At 32.8% G+C, this 20,567-nt stretch overlaps 2 protein-coding genes across 3 annotated transcripts in view; both read right to left on the bottom strand.

Annotated features, from left to right (window-relative positions):
* Positions 1-20,567, bottom strand: part of LOC131663273 (vesicular acetylcholine transporter) — an 897,411-nt gene that overhangs the window by 536,677 nt on the left and 340,167 nt on the right. The gene's annotated exons all lie outside the window — the stretch shown is intronic.
* LOC131663272 (uncharacterized) lies at positions 6,146-11,314 on the bottom strand. Its single transcript, XM_058933588.1, has 5 exons — positions 11,294-11,314; positions 9,531-10,646; positions 6,950-7,976; positions 6,411-6,623; positions 6,146-6,341 (listed from the first exon to the last, which is right to left on the bottom strand). Exons 2-5 carry the CDS (start codon positions 10,630-10,632, stop codon positions 6,146-6,148), a joined length of 2,538 nt encoding a protein of 845 aa, XP_058789571.1. The 5' UTR covers positions 10,633-10,646; positions 11,294-11,314.

Genomic DNA, 20,567 nt, shown 5'->3' with positions numbered 1-20,567 from the left:
TCTCATGTGATATATAGTGACTTATTCTTTGAGGGTGATCTGTATGTGAAATTTTACATATGGCTGCTAAGATTGACCATAAAAAACATTTGTTATCACTATTTTTCACATTTATGCATGCATACTTATTTCTCAAAAATTAATCTGAATATTGATAATAGAATCCAAAGACCATCCGGACTCGTTACTTTCAAATGTCTCTACTTCTATTAACAATGGATTTTTGATATTATCATTGAGCTATTGTTTGAAAGGGGTTGAAACATACATTTCAATGTTTTACGTAGTGAAGTGCTTTGTGTCATAAGTCTTTTCCAACTCATCTTGGTTACTCGAATATTTCCAAAATTTGCATGGAAACACAGCATTAACTTTACAAACATTATGTTTTTTTAAAAAAATTTTAGCATTACTTACAAACAAACTGCATGCATCTTTCAAAAATGATTCTATATCAATGTGCTGAATGTTAGCTATAATGCTAGTTTTCAAACGATTTTCGAAAGCACTATCCAAATTAACCCATTACACATGATTTTTTATATTAGTACCCAAACCTGCTCGACAAACTTTACAATTTTCTAACAGCAAGTTAATGCATTCAAGTTTGCCAATAGTACTAAGCAGTGATTGCTTTTGCTGCACGCTAAGTGATGATTGCTTTAAAATTTTATTCAAAGTTCACAATGAAAAAATACATTATTTTTTCCATCTCTCTATAAGATTCTCATCACGTATATTTTTTGAATTAATAAGGTTTGTAGCTTCTTCAATCGCATGAAAATGTTCCAAACAATCATTTAAGATTTCCATTCTTATCAGTAGCAGAGATCAATCACGAATGATCCACCACCGATGTGGACTGTCATATATATGTGTATCAGTCCTCTTCACAGCTGTTGAATATAATTATCATAAGCTGTATTGATCAATTCATCATCCTCATTAAACATTTCTTCGTTTGATTCTATCGCAAACTCCAAAAGCAACTCTGCTAATGGTTGATTATGCGGAATTTCCTTTTCACTAATGTCTTGAGCATGTTTCAAGTAGCACATTGTGAAAGAATGATTTCATTCTCACTAGCAGTTTCTTTTATATACATATTTTAAAAGGGTGGGGGGACTTCGCGATGTGCTATCAAATTTGAGAATTGTCCCATTTGCTGTGTGAAAATAATAGCTATATTTGAAGCTTATCTTTCATAATTAAAAAAAATGTATTTAAAAAAGGACTGACAATATATATTTATTCGAATCACAAAACGAATCTTTACTATTTCATTTTATTATATAATCAGACAAAAATATCACATCCGATTTGCCGTGTAAAAATAATAGCTATGTTTGAAGCTTATTTTTCATAATTAAAAAAAAAATGTATTTAAAAAAGGACTGACATATACGAGGTGTGATCAAAAAGTAAGGTGAATTTTGAAATTTAGCGGGCTACGTCCGTTCGATCTTCGACTTTTTTATTTGGTTATGTCGGTACACTCGTCTAGAACATACGTTCCAAATTTCAGCTTTGTAGTATGTTTTGTTTGTTTGTGAGAGGCATCAAGGTTAGAAGTGTTTTGCGTGCTCCACGATTTGCTGCTGTCTAAAAACATGGATCAAAGAGTTTGCATTAAATTTTGTGTGAAAAATGGAATCAAATGTTTCAAAACACTTGAAATGCTGAAAGTGGCATACGGTGAGTCTACTTTAAGCCAAAAAAATGTTTACAAGTGGTATAAACTCTTCCAAGAAGGCCGAGAAGACACCGACGACGAACCTCGTTCTGGACGCCCCAGCACATCAACAACTGATGAGAATGTTGAAGAAGTGAAGAAAATAGTGTTGGGAAATCGTCGAATTACCATTAGAGAAATTGCTGATGATATTGACATCTCATTTGGTTCGTGCCAATCAATTTTGACGAGTGTTTTAGACATGAGACGTGTGTCAGCGAAGTTTGTTCCGAAATTGCTCAATTTCGACCAAAAGAAACGTCGCATGAGCATCGCCCAAGAGCTACTGAATGACGTCAACGATGATCCAGATTTACTCAACAGGGTTATAACAGGTGACGAAACATGGGTATACGGTTATAACGTCGAGACTAAGACTCAATCGTCCCAGTGGAGGCATTCTGGATCACCAAGACCAAAAAAAGCACGCCAAGTTCGATCAAATGTAAAGGTTTTGCTTACAGTTTTCTTTGACTGCAGGGGCGTGGTGCATCATGAGTTCTTGCCACAGGGTAGAACAGTAAATAAGGAATATTACCTGCAAGTTATGCGCAATTTGCGCGAAGCAATCCGTCAGAAACGTCCGAATTTGTGGAAAAATAAAAATTGGCTTTTGCACCATGATAACGCCCCTGCTCACACATCGTTGCTTATGCGCGAATTTTTGGCTAAAACCGACACAGTAACGATGCCACAGGCACCGTATTCCCCAGATCTGGCCCCCTGTGACTTCTTCTTGTTCCCAAAACTGAAGAGGCCCATGAAAGGACGGCGTTTTGCCACGATTGAGGAGATAAACACGGCATCGAAGGATGAACTAAACAAGATCACAAAAAATGATTTTTTGAAATGCTTTGAGGATTGGAAAAAGCATTGGCACAAGTGCATTATATCCGAGGGGGATTACTTTGAAGGAGATAAAATAAAAATTGATGAATAAATAAATATTTTTTGAGAAAAATAAAAATTCACCTTACTTTTTGATCACACCTCGTATTTATTGGAATCACAAAACAAATCTTATTTTATTTCTTTTTATTATATAATCAGTATAAAAACATACAAAATTATCACAACTTATTTACTATTTCATTTTTGGTTAAAAGTTGAAAACTTAGTTAATTCATGAAGTCTCCATCGTTTTGTGCTGATAGATGAGCATGAACTCGAGCGTTTTCGATTCAGATTTAACTGAGAAGTGGTGTTTAGTTGTGTATGTGTTTTTGTGTCATCATTGGAACTGTAAGAAGTCGTGCTAATGATTGATTTTGAACGTGGAGGAGATTTTCGCTTTTTAGTTTTTGGTCTCGATTTACGTGTACTTTTAGCGTCTGATTTTTTGTCTAGTTTGTTATTTTTCACGTCTCGAGTTATTTTAATGTCATTAATTATTTTTGATTATCCCTTGCTAGTTTTGTTTGTTTGTCTATAGAGTTCTGTACGTTTTTTATCAGACTTGTCATTTGTTAAGTGTTTTTTGTTTGATCTATTTTTTTCATCCATCTTATTACTTGTTAAATTTTTGTTTGATTTATCTTTTTTATCCGTCTTGTCATTTGTTGAATTTTTGTTTGATCTGTTTTCTTACTTGTTGAGTTTTTATTTTGATTATGAATATCTTTTTGTATGAGTAACTGTGAATCTGTGTTTGATGTGTTTGTACATTCTTTTACTAATTTATTTTGTGATCCAGATTTTTTAGGGATGCGAGGTAGAATGGTCATACGATTATTTGGAACGTATGGTTCCAACTCCTCAACTGTTTCTATATCACAGCTCTGAAAAAAAAAATGTTTGATAAATAATTGAGAAAGTATTATATATATATGTATACACATACACTTGAAATTTATTATCAGTCTATTACCTGTTTATAATTTTTTTTTTCCATTTCCCTCTGCTGCTCACGCTATTAATACAAAAATTAATATAAGATATTGAAATATTACATGATATGATTGAAAATAATTACATCTGAGAGGGGCGTATATTGACTACAGTGCCGGTCAGCCACTTTTACCCCCCCCCCCCACGGGCAAAATCAGTCTAACTTCAAAGTTTTATATCTCTGGTAGAAATTAACGTACAGAGACGCGCGAGGGTGCGTTTGAAAGATCTTTCGGAGAGCTTTCAAATGATATGACTCACGGTTGCCATCGATTGTTTTTTTAAATTTTGCAACAATTATGCAAAATTGAAAATTCTGAAATTGTTTTATTATTTTTGACAATTAGCCAATTTTGGAAAAAAAATCGTACGAAAATTTGAAGTACACCATTTTTTAGCTATTACCAAGCCCTATCTGAATCACTCATCAAAAATTTATTTTCGTCAAATATGACGCGCGCACGGGCATTTTTTCCTGGAAGTGACAGTTTTTTTCAACATTTTTTATCTCCGTCAAATTGTAACAATCGAAAAAAATTTATAGGAGAAAAAATGTTTGTTTTTTCACGTAGAATACTGCAATAATTTTTTTTTCGGTTTTTTGAAAAATTTTTTTTTTCGGTTTAAATTATTTTTCAAGGTAAACCGAAAAAACCGAAAAAAACCGAAAAAAAAAATTTTTCGTAAAACCGAAAAAAAAATTATTGCAGTATTTTACGTGAAAAAACAAACATTTGTTCTCCTATAAAATTTTTTTCGATTGTTACAATTTGACGGAGATAAAAAATGTTGAAAAAAACTGTCACTTCCAGGAAAAAATGCCCGTGCGCGCGTCATATTTGACGAAAATAAATTTTTGATGAGTGATTCAGATAGGGCTTGGTAATAGCTAAAAAATGGTGTACTTCAAATTTTCGTACGATTTTTTTTCCAAAATTGGCTAATTGTTAAAAATAATAAAAAAATTTCAGAATTTTCAATTTTGCATAATTGTTGCAAAATTTAAAAAAACAATCGATGGCAACCGCGAGTCATATTATTTGAAAGCTCTCCGAAAGACCTTTCAAACGCACCCACGCGCGTCTCTGTACGTTAATTTCTACCAGAGATATAAAACTTTGAAGTTAGACTGATTTTGCCCGTGGGGGGGTAAAAGTGGCTGACCGGCACTGTATCTGCAGACTGCTCTATGTTCTGTACCTCCAAGTACATTTTGTTGAATTCATTCTGTAAATAGCATATCAATTTGTGAATATTTTTGAAAAAGAATAAGATGTAACCTTCTGACAATATACAATGATACTCACTTGGCTATAAGCAGCATGATCAGCTATACTGTTCAGAGCATCAAATTGCAATCTTGAGGCAGACTCTTCTTCAGCTATATTTCGTTCACTGGTAGCAGAAACGACTTCTAAATAATCGTAAGACGCTGGAGCGCACATTTGCTAAAATCAAAAAGATATTTGACTTTAAAAGCTCTTACAAATATATATATATATATATATATATATATATATATATATATATATATATATATATATATATATATATATATATATATATATATATGGGTCATTCTAATACTTCTCGTCAAAACCGTGCGCACGGGGTCAACCGATTTTGACGCCAATTTTTTTCTAGATTTCATATGTCAAAATATGACGTCTTGAATTTTTTCAGATTTTTTTAAGCAGATCTAGGGTCCCTAGATTTTTTCAAAGTCCCTAAATCGACCAAAAATCGGTCAAAAAATGGCCATTTTCAAAGTGTCATAGAATCGTCAATTTTGAAGCTACAGTAACGGGCGAGAGATCATTCTCTTTTTCTTTTTAAGAGCTTTCCATTGGTATATTTCAAAATAAGTTTATGTGACCCGGAAGTAGCTAAACGGCCAGGAACGTAAAGCACATTTTATTCGATTTCCTCTTATCTTTAAAGCTCTGTAAAATTGTCAATTTTGAATATTTTTCATCGCACAAGACACCATTTTTTTGGTCTTTTCAAGACAAAAAAAAACAAGTCTTCATACGTAAGAAAATGTTCAAAATTGACGGAGATACTGCCCTTCCAAGTTTGCAATTTTAGCAAAAAACGCATTTTTTGCGATTTTTGAGTGCAGTTTTCAATACGTTTACCTATTTCTTTTGAGCTAAAAATTTCAGGAAATGTTCCAGAAGTGTTCAGAAATAGGGGGAAAAAAGTTCCGTAATTGGCATCGGGCTCCATCAAACGATAAATGGCATGTATTTTCATCAATTTTTTTATGTTTTTCCTCTATTCTTAAATAATTATGGAATCCTAAAAAAAAAATTTTTTCCTCTTTTCTTTGTCAATTACATTGCAAATGTTTTTCTGGTTATAGATATTTATAATATGTGATTTTATTAAATAAAGATAATTTAATTGTACCTGATAAATATACATAGTTTTTGTGAGCGGTTTTGTAGAATATATTTACTTCAGCATACAAGCATTCATAAAATAAATCAAATGAATTGTAAATTGAAATAAATATCTTTATTTTTAAGCTATATTAACAACGTCAAACTCAGTATCAAAAGAATATAGTTTAGCTTTCATTGTATTTAAGTCTATGGGTAGAAAACAGTGATATTGCCTAGTGTTTTTAATAGTTTTTGCATTGTTGAATCTACTATCCTTCTTGGAGGAAAGCTTCTTTCCTCTTGCTTCTACGTCGTCATTGGAAACATATAGATATCTGAAATATTATCGAATCAATAATATATCTGATATATTATAAAAATATTTTTCAATAATTTTAACATACTTTATATCAGAGTCAGTTTTACTCAGATAATCGTACATCTGCTCGGCATCCAAAATGCAATGCCCTTGTAAGGCTGCTTTTCTTGCCCTGCGTTTTGCAGCAGCTCCAATGCCATCTGCAGCGCTTTTACCATGAGAAGTCATAAAAAAGTTGTATGATACAACTATTAGACCAAAGTCCTCTTCATGGTAGCAGATATTAATCAAGTGATTTCTAAAAAAAAATAACATTCAATTGATATATGCTCAAAAATAATACAAGTACAATTTTGAAAGAAAAAGAAATGTCAAACCGCAAATTTAAAATGGAGAATCCATTTACTCTAACACTATTATGTATTCTCTTCTAGCAATTTAACATTTAAAAACGATCTTTTTTTAAATTGGAACATTTGTTTCCAGATCTCTTAAAGTTCAAGAATCTCTTTATCAAATCAAAGAAATTTAAAAACGACATAAGGGTGGAGGGCCATCACAGTCAACAATAATTAGCAAAATCTATAAAAATTATATATTTGAATAAATAGTATTATATCTTACTTATTTTTAAACTGGGTTGGAGCTCCATCACTGAAATAAATAAGCTGTGTTATCCAAGGAAACTCTTGCTTTATTTCATTGAGAATAGCTTCCTGGAATGCATTTACAGAATATGCTTGATGAGTTTTACTGTCCGAAATTACGCAATAACTTTGGCATGACACGTCACCAGTCCCATTATCTTTATAGTATAATACTCCAGTAAACAATGTAGCCTGCACATTGTTGAAATAAAGTCCTTGGGGTGAATTTTGAGCTATGAATGAATAGTTCTCGGCGAAATCTATAATAAGTACTGCAGTAAATCGATCTAGTGTTTTGCGACATTGACAATAATAGTCTTTTTGTTGAGAAGAAATAAAATGGTGCTGAGTTAAGTTGTATATATCTTCAGAAGTAGTATTTAAAAGCACCTCGAAAGGTTCGTCACACTCTATAAGAGATATTTTGCTGAAGGAAGTATTTTCTGAAGTATTACCAGCTACTTTAGTAGTGCTCCAAATTGTATATTTTACATTTCGCATTGACTCAATATCGATGCCATCGCTTAGAAATTGATACACGCTATCTTGAGATGGACAGCTATTGCATTTGCGGAACATGCAACATTTATTATTTGTTGAACAAACTGAAGCTGCAATAGCTTCTCTGTAGCTAATCTTGGGATTGACAGCTGCAGTTTTAAGTTTTACATTGTCATGAGTAGAACAAACGCAAATGTTGTGTGTACCCGGTTCTCCGGCAAAAAAACAATATGGCGGCTGTAACTGACAAAAAAATGCTAGGCATGGAATAGAAGATTGAGTAGTAATTTCTTTCCAGCTATTGTATAAATCTTTCTGGTCGTACAACATAATTCTTTTTTGGAAGACTTGTGGTTGTTGACCTGTGACTTTTACTGTGATTTTTTCTTTTGCTCCACTGCATTGTGAACTATTTGTGTCATCTAAATAGAAATTAACAATTTCTTTTCTTACTTCGGGAGAGTACTTCCAATACGTTTTTCTTTTTCGTAGGCTCAAAATACCTGTTAATTTATATGAAATACTATAAATTTAGTCACAAATAGTAGACATAATTTTTATACATCTATAATGAAAAACTAACACTTTGGATCATGGATTTTGCTGAACCTTTCACCATGGTTTTGTTTTATATTGAAATAAAAATCTACTGAAATAACTTGATCGGAACCGGGAATAGACACTCTCTTAAGATAAGTGTGCTTAACAATAAACACAGCATCGTTCATACAAATATTTCGAGCATGAAATAAAACAAGAAAATTTCAGTGTTTTTTTAATTGATATTCAAATAAAAAGCATTATAACATTTGCTCAAACTTTGAAGTATTATTCCATTAACGTTTTTCTATCTATTCTCCCAAACTTGTTAACCTCTGTAATTTCCGTCGTACTTTTTGCAAGCATTTTCAAGGCTGCCCCATAAGAGCCAATGTTCAACATACCATTTTCAATTTCATATTTTTCAAAATGTAGCCTTATAACATGGGTTAAAGACAATCACATTACATTCAGAATACTCTCAACTTTTATATATTCCAGTTTTATCAAATTCTGTTATTACTTTAATATACAGGGAAATGTCCTTAAGAATTCATATATGTTTTACAAATTTATGACCGTAACAGTGACAAAGTGCAACCACAATGTAAAAATAAAATATTTTTCTTGAAATATTTTTCTTGAAATATGAAGGGATAATATTTTTCATTAAGTTATTCATTTATGCGTGATATATTTAAAATAAAAATACGCAGTCATATTGTTTGAAGTTTAGTTGTTCATGCGCAAAATTTTATTCAATCAATTCAAATAATCGAAAATAAGATTATTATCTGTCTTGCTACAATTAAAAAGGTTAAATTATTTTTGTTGCCTAAAATGTGGTCTATTACCACTGACTCTTTAATGTATATGAACAAATCGTGGTGTAATTCAGTGCAAGTTCAGTGAAGAAAATTTCCCATGAGGTAACTATTATTCTGTTAGTGAAAAAGCAAACTTTTAAACCCAGAGTGAAAAAAATATGAAAACGCGTTGAAATTTTGAAATTTGGCTTGAAAATAGCTTATTTATTTTTATATTTTTTTTATGTAGAATGTAGGGGTCCAAAGTTCATAAGTTTTCCACAAAAAAAGTTAGTTTATGAGGTATGGAACTTCTTTAATGTATTTTCCTTCATGCATTTTTTTAAAATTCAACATTAATATTTTTTAAATATCACGATTTTATTCATATTACTTTTATACCATGGGAAATAATTCAATTACAAAGAGTTCAAATCTGGAGAGTTCAAATGATTGAATATAATTATTTGGAATAAATAACACAATTGAATTGATCTTCGTCAAAATAAAAGTTGAAGTACTATGTGTTGAAATTTCATTTTTAAGGTTTAAAAGATTAAGCAATATTCATGACCAGAAGGGCTTGAGTAATATGCAATGCATAGTGTACTTTGTATTTAATTAAATATTTTTGATTTAATTAAAGTACAAATAAATAAATATGAAAAAATTAAGTTAAATATAAAAATAATGCAAATTTATTATGATTACCAGTCTTTTCTCTCAATTTATTAGCTTCACTAAACATGTATCTGCTGCATGGAATGTACAGTTTTACATCTGAATATTTCCAAGTAGTAGGCAAGAGTGTCAATAAAGAAACTTTCTCATTATAATTTGTTGCAGGAGCATGATATTTCTTTTGAATATTAGTGACAATCTCTTGAAACCAATTGCCTTCATTTGACATTTGTTTGATATTATTGAATTTGGGTAACTCGACCTCATGTGCATTTTGAAAAACCTGGGATATCTGGTTTACAACATCTTGTAAAATACCAACACCTTCATTTATAATACGATCATCATTCAACTTTTGGCGCTTGAATGTTATATCAAAAGGTTCAAGCATTTGGGCAAGCTTTCGTTTATTCTGACTGTTTGATGTGAATTCAGAACTCGAAGAACTATGAGTAAACCCTGGTGTATTCTCTGTGCTGCTAATTTCTTGACTTTCATTACATACTAATGGACTGGATTGTGTACCTTTAAATTCAGCTTTTGAAGATTGTTGATATTTCAACATGTCAGAATTCAAGCGAACACTACAAGCATTGCACACCTTATGTTCCAAGCAAAAAGAAGTTTTGTGGACATTCAATAAATAATTTATATATTCTTGTTTCAAAAAAATTAAATCATCATCAACTTTTGTTCTATGCTTTTGAAATGGATCAATACAGTATTTAAACTTTTCTTCAAAATTTTTAATTTTTGTTGAAAAATCATCTTTACAATGTTTACATAATTTTTTACCAGGTATAACTTGACGATCACAGCTTTTTAAAATTTTTTCTGCTAATTTTAAGTCAATAATGGTCAAAGTGTTTGATATGTTTTTATCATGTACATTACAAGGATCACAACAATAACGCTCAGCATGTGAATAAAATTTAATATATTTCTTGTGATGATAATCACAAATGGATTTTTTTTCAAGACTGTTAAATCCTGGTACTCTTAAAGAAAGAAGCTGTAAATCTTCTACAGTCAGAGAATCGATTTTGTATATATCCTTATTTGCACGAAATCTTTCTTTATGGCACTCTTCATTTACAAGATCACTTATAGAGCAGCTATTTTCATTTGACATCTTATCACTTTGCACTAGCATTAAAAAAAAATTTATTATTTTCAATTTCTACGTCATAATGGTACGTTGATATTATGATTAATTGCAGCGAACTTAAATCAATGAACTTATACAGAATCATATTTATTGTAGAATTTTTTTCAGTTTTAAGGGCCATCCCATCCTCTTCATTAAATTAACTTAAAAGATTAAAAACCATTGTTGACGTTTCGCAAATCATTTATTGCCACTTCAGAATTATATATTTTATTTACACATTGTAGTAAAGTTTTTTATGATGATAGTTTAATAACATAATGTTCGTAAATATTGCAAGTAATTGTTAAGAAGTACATGTTTATTAAAATGTACGACAGATTCGTTCTATGTACCGTTATGAATCTGTCGTACACTTTAATAAACATGTACTTCTTAACAATTACTTGCAATATTTACGAACATTATGTTATTAAACTATCATCATAAAAAACTTTACTACAATGTGTAAATAAAATATATAATTCTGAAGTGGCAATAAATGATTTGCGAAACGTCAACAATGGTTTTTAATCTTTTAAGTTAATTTAATGAAGAGGATGGGATGGCCCTTAAAACTGAAAAAAATTCTACAATAAATATGATTGACAAGAACAAGGGTGAAAAAGTACAAGTTAACTTATACAGAAATTAAATACGAAGTCAAGTAAACAATGAATGCAACGGTAGAACACAAGTAAAAACACGGTTTAGACAGAGAAGCTGCATGCTAGCAACGAATATAAAATAAACGCAGAAGCGTCTAGTGATCCTATTCGCTACTTCATTACCTCGTGTCGCCCTCTGATGGATCAAAAATGACAACTGTTTCGGACTCAGAAAAATGATTATTATAAATGTGCGATCCTTTAAATATCAATTTGCTATACTTACACACTTATAATGAAAAAAAATACTCAGGATTCCAAAATTATTTAACAGATAGAGGATAATATACATAAGAGTGTTAGTGTCAATATATTTTTTTTTAATTTGCGGTTTGACATCTCTTTTTTTTTAAATTGTACATATATTATTTTTGAGCATTCATAAATACATGTAGAAATTGAACATTTTTCTGATATTACAAATGATGTGATGTTCGAATTTTTATCAAAATCTAATTGATATTTCACTAATTTGACGAAGACGATTTCCAAATTTTTTGATTCATTAAATATTTTAAAATATTTTAGTTACCGTATACATCAATTGAATGTTTTTTTTTGCATAACTTAATATATGTCTGGTCAAATTAAATTATCTTTCTAAAACCAAATATTATAAATATCGATAACCAGAAAAACATTTGCAATGTAATTGACAAAGAAAAGAGGAAAAAATTTTTTTTTTAGGATTCCATAATTATTTAAGAATAGAGGAAAAACATAAAAAAATTGATGAAAATACATGCCATTTATCGTTTGATGGAGCCCGATGCCAATTACGGAACTTTTTTCCCCCTATTTCTGAACACTTCTGGAACATTTCCTGAAATTTTTAGCTCAAAAGAAATAGGTAAACGTATTGAAAACTGCACTCAAAAATCGCAAAAAATGCGTTTTTTGCTAAAATTGCAAACTTGGAAGGGCAGTATCTCCGTCAATTTTGAACATTTTCTTACGTATGAAGACTTGTTTTTTTTTGTCTTGAAAAGACCAAAAAAATGGTGTCTTGTGCGATGAAAAATATTCAAAATTGACAATTTTACAGAGCTTTAAAGATAAGAGGAAATCGAATAAAATGTGCTTTACGTTCCTGGCCGTTTAGCTACTTCCGGGTCACATAAACTTATTTTGAAATATACCAATGGAAAGCTCTTAAAAAGAAAAAGAGAATGATCTCTCGCCCGTTACTGTAGCTTCAAAATTGACGATTCTATGACACTTTGAAAATGGCCATTTTTTGACCGATTTTTGGTCGATTTAGGGACTTTGAAAAAATCTAGGGACCCTAGATCTGCTTAAAAAAATCTGAAAAAATTCAAGACGTCATATTTTGACATATGAAATCTAGAAAAAAATTGGCGTCAAAATCGGTTGACCCCGTGCGCACGGTTTTGACGAGAAGTATTAGAATGACCCATATATATATATATATATATATATATATATAATTTTTTAATGATTTTATTACACTCACTTGACTATTAGTAGCATGATTAGCCTCACTATTCAGTACATCAGACATTTTAATGCTGACTCTATTGCTCTGAATAGCAGACTGCTGAAAACATAATAACTTAACTTCCACAAGCTTCTAAAATTATAATTAATTGTAAAATTACAACACTCACATTTTCAACATCACATGTAACCTCGCTGGTTTGAGCAATAGGTTGTGATACATACTAAAATAAAAAAAACACTTTACTTCACAAGCTTCTATTAATTTACACATTTTAATATGTCAATACTTACATTGACGCTACATGTAGTAACTTCACCGACTTGCACACCAACAGATTTTGTATCTTCTAAAATTCTGATTTCTACCGTTTGATCCACTGACATTATTTCATCAGTTTGCATTCCAACGTCATTATTCTCATAGCGTGTACGTTGGTGGAATTCTGGTGCCTGAAAACATAAAATAATTATGATGCTGTTTAAAACTACTCTTAAAAATATAAATTTTTAGTTCATAAATATACTTACAGTACGTAGATGGAAAGGAGGTATCTTCAAATGATGAATTCTCGGATCAATCCTATGTTCACTTGCTCTTTCACAATTTATTACGTTTACATATGTCCATAATAAAGAAATACCGCATTTTTTTTTCTTTCTGTCTTTCACACACGTTTGAACTGCACAATAAATTACTTTATACTGATGCTAAATTTATATTTCTTTCAAATTAAACTACATGGAATGTTTTATTTTTGTTTTGAAAATATTGGAATACTCGAGCTATAGCGCAGCGTCTCAAATTTTTATGACATAGAGTTTCAAACTATACGCGCTCGCACTGGTGCAAAGATGTGTGAGTATGCGTGTGCAGCATATATATAGAAGATCAAAGGCTACTTTATGGCGCGTAGCTGCACTCAGAGTCATTCAGATCTCAGATCCTGCAGCGTTATACTCGCACGCAACTAAAACCTTTTTATTTTTATGCATGTACGCGCTAAGTCCTAATAAGATTAATTACCTTTTTTCAAATTAGAAGTTTCTCATGAACTTCAAAAAAATTTTTAAGAAAAAGTCTATTACATCGAGTGCATTGATACTTATAATCAACAAGGTTTAATCAAACTGCTAATTTATAAGTACCAATGCTTATGAATTTTTTAAAATGTTCAAAGTCAAATTAAGCGCGCTGACCATACAGTCGGTATGGTGCAGACATGAGGCTGTTCAACCATCAATTGACGTGTGCGCATGATGTGCATTCATTTATAATAATTCATGAATATGTGTATGTGTAGGGGGTGGGGGTGTAAACATGAGCACATGGCTCATAGCTATACTGCTCTACGGCTAACACTATATTAGACTCACGTGACTAAGTTCTCTTATGAGTGGCGAGTGCTGGCGCACGAACTAAGTCCATTCTGACCTAGCCGCGACTAACTAGCGGTGTGCCATTCAAACGCATTTAAAGGGACTTTGCTGTATTCTGAGCGCATAGAATTAGTGTATCACTATAGAAAGGTTGGGTTGACGTTTTGTAGGCGCGTACTTAAGTTTTTTCTTTCGACCGTGTATATGTTAAGCTGCGGATGCATTCGATATGGTCTTAGTCGCTAAGATGAAATATGAACTCAGCGCGCACGCAAGCTGATTGACGTTGTTGTACTTCGTCAACACAGGGAGCGGTGTAGAGCGAGGACTTAGTCATCAGAATACGAGATCGACTCTCCTACGTATAAAGACAGTTGACTACGTACGCATTAAATATAATAAGATCTTAGTCGCTTCGACGAAAAGCGTGCACTGAAAGTAACTTTGTATTATGCGCGTGCAAGGTGATTAGCGCTGTACTACTTATCACAATGAGCACTATAATAAGAACTTGGATAGTTTCATGTGTTTTCATGCTTAAAAAAGGATATAGCCAAGCTCTGTAATAGGGTTATGGACTGAATGGGGAAAAAAATATATATAAATTTCATTGACTTATTAACCGCTACGCTATACCGAATTAGCGCTGTAGACTAACTCTGGACTTAGCAGCATACGCATTAAGCGTAAGAGGTCTGAGTCGCTGAAATGAACTCTGATATATACATCAGCAAGGTATGCAGAACTTGTGTGTTATCACAGTGAGCACTACAATGAGAACTTAGAATTTTTTTTTCATTCTTAAAGGAACATAGCTATGGACGCTGTCTTACGCGCATAAGTTGACTGATTCGCGCATAACCAGAGGACTTTGTATTATGCGCGCGCAGAGTGACTAGCGCTGTACTACTTATCACAACGAGCACTATAACAAGAACTTGGATTTTTTTTCTTATGTTTTCATGTGTAAAAAAGGATATAACCAAGCTCTGTAGTAGGGGTTACAGATTGAGTGGGGGGAAAAATATATAAATTTCATTGACTTATTAATCATTAATTCATTTGATTGAGCATATTAATCTTGGCACGTTGTCTACCTTTTATACAGTAAGAAAAAAATTCAATACATACTCTAACTCTTCATTTCATAAAAAAGACTAATTTTTTCCGCTATTTCATTGTAGATTCGCTATGGAAATTGTCGTTGACGTACAAGCTTTCAAGTTAAAAAATGAACATGTATTCAAAGAGCTTGCAGTCATCAATCTCAACAATGACCATTTGACACCATCTCATTTTATTTTTTCACCACCATGTCCTTGGGAAGATCTTCCCAGTCATTCGAAAAGAGAGAACTCCTGGCTCATGCAAAACTTCCATGGAATCGATTGGAATGCAAGCAATATACCGTACGATCAACATCCTCAAATTATAGAGAACTTAGGTCGTTCAGCTTCTGACGATGATTCAGTCAGAATCTATGTTAAGGGACGGCAGAAGGTAGAGTGGCTCTCACGATACGTGGCTCACGTATTTGATTAAGAGGAAATGGGTTGTCCTTCTTTACACGAACCAGGATTTCGAAGACCCACTGTCTGTTCTTATCATCAACCTGGTTGGTCAGAAAATTGTGTACTTGAAAATGTGATGGCACTTAAAAGATGGCTAAAACCTTCTTTTCATTTACAACATATGCCATCAGACACTGATGATGAGGAAGAACAAATCTTGTCATCGCAGAGTAAGATTTCTGACGACGACGACGATGATGCTTATATTGATGAAGAATATTATACATCAGAAAGTACTTCAGTGACTTTAGCATCCAATAGTGACGATGAAATGTATTTTGATGTGATGGATAGATTATCTTTACAGAATGAAGAGGAGGGGTATGACACTGTGAACTAGGAGTGGGGGCAAGGTTATATACGCAGCATTGATAAGGTGACCATTCATTCAGTTTTCTACATCATGTGTAGTATCAAGCATAATTATATTCATTCAATATTAAAAAGAATATGTATGTAAAAATGTTGACTTTATAACTACAATACTTAAATATTCAATACGTTATTTTGTAATACATATAACTTACGTTTTCTCTTCCTTTGATCGGTTCAGAGATAAAACACCACGGACGCTATCAATCTAGTTGCAAAAATTCCAAGCTTTTTACTCACAAAAAAACTTAAAGATTTGGAGCAAAATATTCTCTACGCTATCACCGGTATGAAAAAAGTACACGCTAAATATGGTGTGACGATCGTTCTGGAATTGGATGCATCATTTGATATTTTTCTTCCCAATAAAGTCAACGAACTTATCGTCCAGAACGAATCTTCATATGAGAATTTTAAGAAAGAAGTGACAGAGCGGGATATAAAATTAAAATCTCTCGGTGGATGTTTGATTGAATTTATATAAAGAATTGAAATTTGATAATCAAAAAGCTTTTATACTTACACAGACATACATATTTTTTCATTCATTTTGACTGAGATCATGAAACTCCCAACTATACATTCTACTCAGTCACAACCAATCAGCATAAAGCAAACATTTTTTATTTTGGTATGGAACAAGGGGCATGGGGCATAGGGCATGGGGCCAGGGGCACGCACGTCGATACAAGAGTCGGTAACTGCCGGCGGGGGCATGGGATCTGCACGTCGATACAAGAATCGGTAATTGTCGGCGAGGCCCATGGGGTCTGCACGTCGGTACACAGTCGGTCGCAAACGATTCCCGTCAAGCAGGTCGATATACATCAGTCGATAAAGCAGCTCATAGATCGCCAATATGAGGATTTATAACGTTACTGATCGTCGGTAGAGTGGGCATCGAAAAATCGGATGGTAAGTGGATCAGGATCCCCTTAGCCCCTACTACTAACCTCGTATATTAATTTATTGTTAATACATTGCTCTTGTATGCATTATTCGTATTTTTGATTTTTAAATTTATAAATTAAAAAATTTGACTAAAAATTTTACCTTTAAAACTTAAAGGTTAAGTTGAAGAAGTAAGCCTTACTCATTAAATACTGTACGGAACAGGTACTGACTAGTAAGTAACGAGAAATAATTTCGATGATGGAAACAAGAAGTTGAGGAAGTTGGGGGTAACAGATACAAAAAATTACTTAAAATTTAAATTAATTAAATTTTAAATAATTTAAACGAAGTCATTACATCAAAACTGACTATTCATGATATTGAATTGGTAAGGTAATTTAAAAAGAAAGACAATATCGTATCACGAAAAATGACTAAATTTGTTAAAAAAGCTTCATTGATGACAATTAATGAAATAGAAACAAGTGTGAATCTTTTAAAGCTGCAGTCCGACAGATGTTTACAAAATATGATGCAAAAATCGTATTTGATTCCGATCAAAGTGGATTTAATTTGGAAATTCGCACTGATGGAACATTGCTATATGAAGAAATTAAGGAAGTACAAAACATAGCAGAGGGTAAGTTGCTTTCACCTTTCTTTTTAGTATTAAAAGAGGCTAGTGAAGATTTTGGACCCCGGGTTAGGGAAACCATATTTACTCTAGAAAATATATTAATGCGAGCTTTGAAATCTGGGAAGCGTGAATGAGAGAAATATTTCTGAAAATTACTAAAAATTCATTGTGTTACTTTTGGACTCTTGGAGTATTCAGTGACAAAGTACTATATTCGATTCATTGGATTAGAATAAATTGAAACTATTACGTTCAATACATACGCAGTACTGGAATAAAATGTAAAAAAAAGCGGTGTTTTACCCGAGTCTAGCGTCAAAGCAAATTGATGATACATGTACGCAGTCATCCGATTCCTCAACCACGGAAAAGTCACTGATGACAATAACAAAGACTCCTGAAATATCGAAACAAAATTCATCGCACACTAACGTTGCTCTTAGCACACAAAGAAATTCTTATGTTCGTTCAAATTATTGGCGAATCCAGTTAACCCGAATCCGACCATTTTCTCTGTTCCTGCTTCGATTGCTAATATCTACAAGGGATAATATATAACAGAGAGGTGCGTCATCGCCGCGCTTTTGCTACCAATTCTTTATAGCGGAAATAAGAGAGGTACTTTCGCTCTCAACAATCGAAGAAAAAAAGAGAGGAAAAGGTCCACAATTATATACACACCGTTTATCAGAATGCAAAATCTTATTACTAATCATTAATAAACAACGAACAAACAAACTCAAAATAGATCTTTTACCACTAAGAAAGAAACAGAAACGAACACATACGAATACAATCTTCGTGACCGGAACAAATTAGGTGTGAACTGCCCAGCGGGTGAACGCCTAGGCAGTCCATTACCTGTCACCGACAGTTAACCTATCGAGACACTGTTCGAAACACAAAGAAATTTCAGGTAGCCGGTGAGTGAACGCCTGGCTAGCGAGTATTAACGCACTTAAATCTACTGCGATCACAAGTCTGTCATGATGAGAGAGATTAGAGATAGAAAAAGGAAAACCTGGCCTTGTCTTCTTTCGGGCTAGTTGGCGTGAGGCGAAACTACGTTGGGTGGCACCTCTTCTTCGCTAATCTGGCGCCAATACCTCGCAACAAAGGGCTGCCTCCCTTGTACTGCGTGGACAGCTGGGCTGCGTCACTGTCCTTATTGGACTATGCCTGCAGGGATATACTCGCTATTTCTTTCTTCTCACAGCGGGGGTGCGACGTACAATAGTCGATCGAGTTCTAGTCATTCACTTCCTTGCAAAAGCCTACTGATATGCTCTTGCAAGGGCGGATGAGAAGGAAGTGAACGACTAATTGCTGACCACATTTTCTTACGGTCCTCGGCTTGCGCTCTCCTTCATCCTCACTTGACCTACAATTTTTAGGCGACATGCAACGCAACGCTTATTAGTCGTGCATTGCATGCTTACCTAGACGTGCATAGTGCATGCACTCTCTCTCTCTTGCTCGTTCTCTCTCATTCTTTTCGCTTTCATTATTGGAGCCCTTCGAGTCTCTTCGGCCGCTCATCAGCAATCATTGGCGCTGAAACTAAAGGCCAATGGTTAGGCACATTTCTAATATACACCCAAGGCTGGCCACTGTGGCTTTTTCGAGAAAAGGGGGAAGAAGGAGAGAGTCAGACGAAAAGTAAGCATACTGCTTGTTTCGATCACAGTAGTAAAACCAACAATATAGATAAAATGAAAACTTTTTTTGAATCGATGACAGTGATGAATTTACTGTTACTATTGGTATCATGACTTACTTTGAACGATTCTCTAGGATGCTTTTCTTTTATTCTGTCTTTACGAACAGTTCATATGTTACATTTATCCAAGTGAACGACTAAATTTGAACAGGTGAAATAATTTTTCACCAGTAAATAAAACTATCTAACTATCATATTTCAAGAAAAATATGATAGTTAGATAGTTTTTTTTAAGTTCCAAGTAGAAGCGGACTGATAATTTATTATACTACTCTGGAGTCAAGTGGCCACTTCGATAAATTTATTCCAATGCTTGTTCTTACCACAATAAATAAATCATTATCTAAATTCCTAGAAAAAATTGTTTCTCCATTATTCCATGAAAATTCATGATTTGGCTCTAACTTTTTTTGAGTTTCTGTATAAATATGAAAAATAGATTGATATGACAGAGTTGGAAATGAAATTTCTAGCTCAAAATTTTCATTATCTGCCTCCAAATATTCATCAGAACCTGAGTTGACTGGATCAGGTATTATTACATACTCATTTACATCAGAATTAAAATCCTGAGTTGATTCAGAATCGTCATTTTTTTAAATTTACATTATTTGAAAATTTAAATTTTCTATTATGGAAGTAAATAGTTAAATACTGTATCCTTCGAAAGAATAACGTACATGACGGTTTATTATTTTAGTGCACCAATGACTTTTTCGGACGAGTGTCTCTCCTCAGACACGATGTCGTGCAAGCGGACCACGTGTAAAATCCGAGTTCTAAAATATTTTCAGCTAAAATACACGGAATCTAGATTGCTACGAACTCTCAAGCACAAAATGTGTGAAAAATTGTTAGTCGCGAATATTACCAAGCGAAATTGCGAAAACGACAAATACGAAAAAAGAAGTTATTTGCGGTTAAAAAATTTTTTTTAAATAGTACATTTAAACAGAAAATTGATAAAAGTGGAATGTCCTTAGAACTAGGCAAAGAATACATGAGAACTTTTCGAAAGCATTATGAGCAATTTTTTGATTTTACAAAAATTTTACTAACTGTAAAAACAACAAATGTTCTGTAAACTCGTCATAAAAATTCAGGCATATTTTTTCATTGATTTTAAGAACTTCCTTTTTCTTACTATTTCCCACCAAGGTATAAAATCGTTGAAGTTTCTTTCCTCGTCATTTATCATCCAATAACTTACAAGTCTATTG

Source organism: Phymastichus coffea, unplaced genomic scaffold (genome assembly GCF_024137745.1).
Source record: "Phymastichus coffea isolate CEN01 unplaced genomic scaffold, Cenicafe_Pcof_1.1 PCOF00032, whole genome shotgun sequence".
NCBI lineage: Eukaryota > Metazoa > Arthropoda > Insecta > Hymenoptera > Eulophidae > Phymastichus > Phymastichus coffea.
The sequence above is the reverse complement of the archived record's forward strand: the minus strand, read 5'-3'. Positions and strand labels throughout refer to the sequence as shown.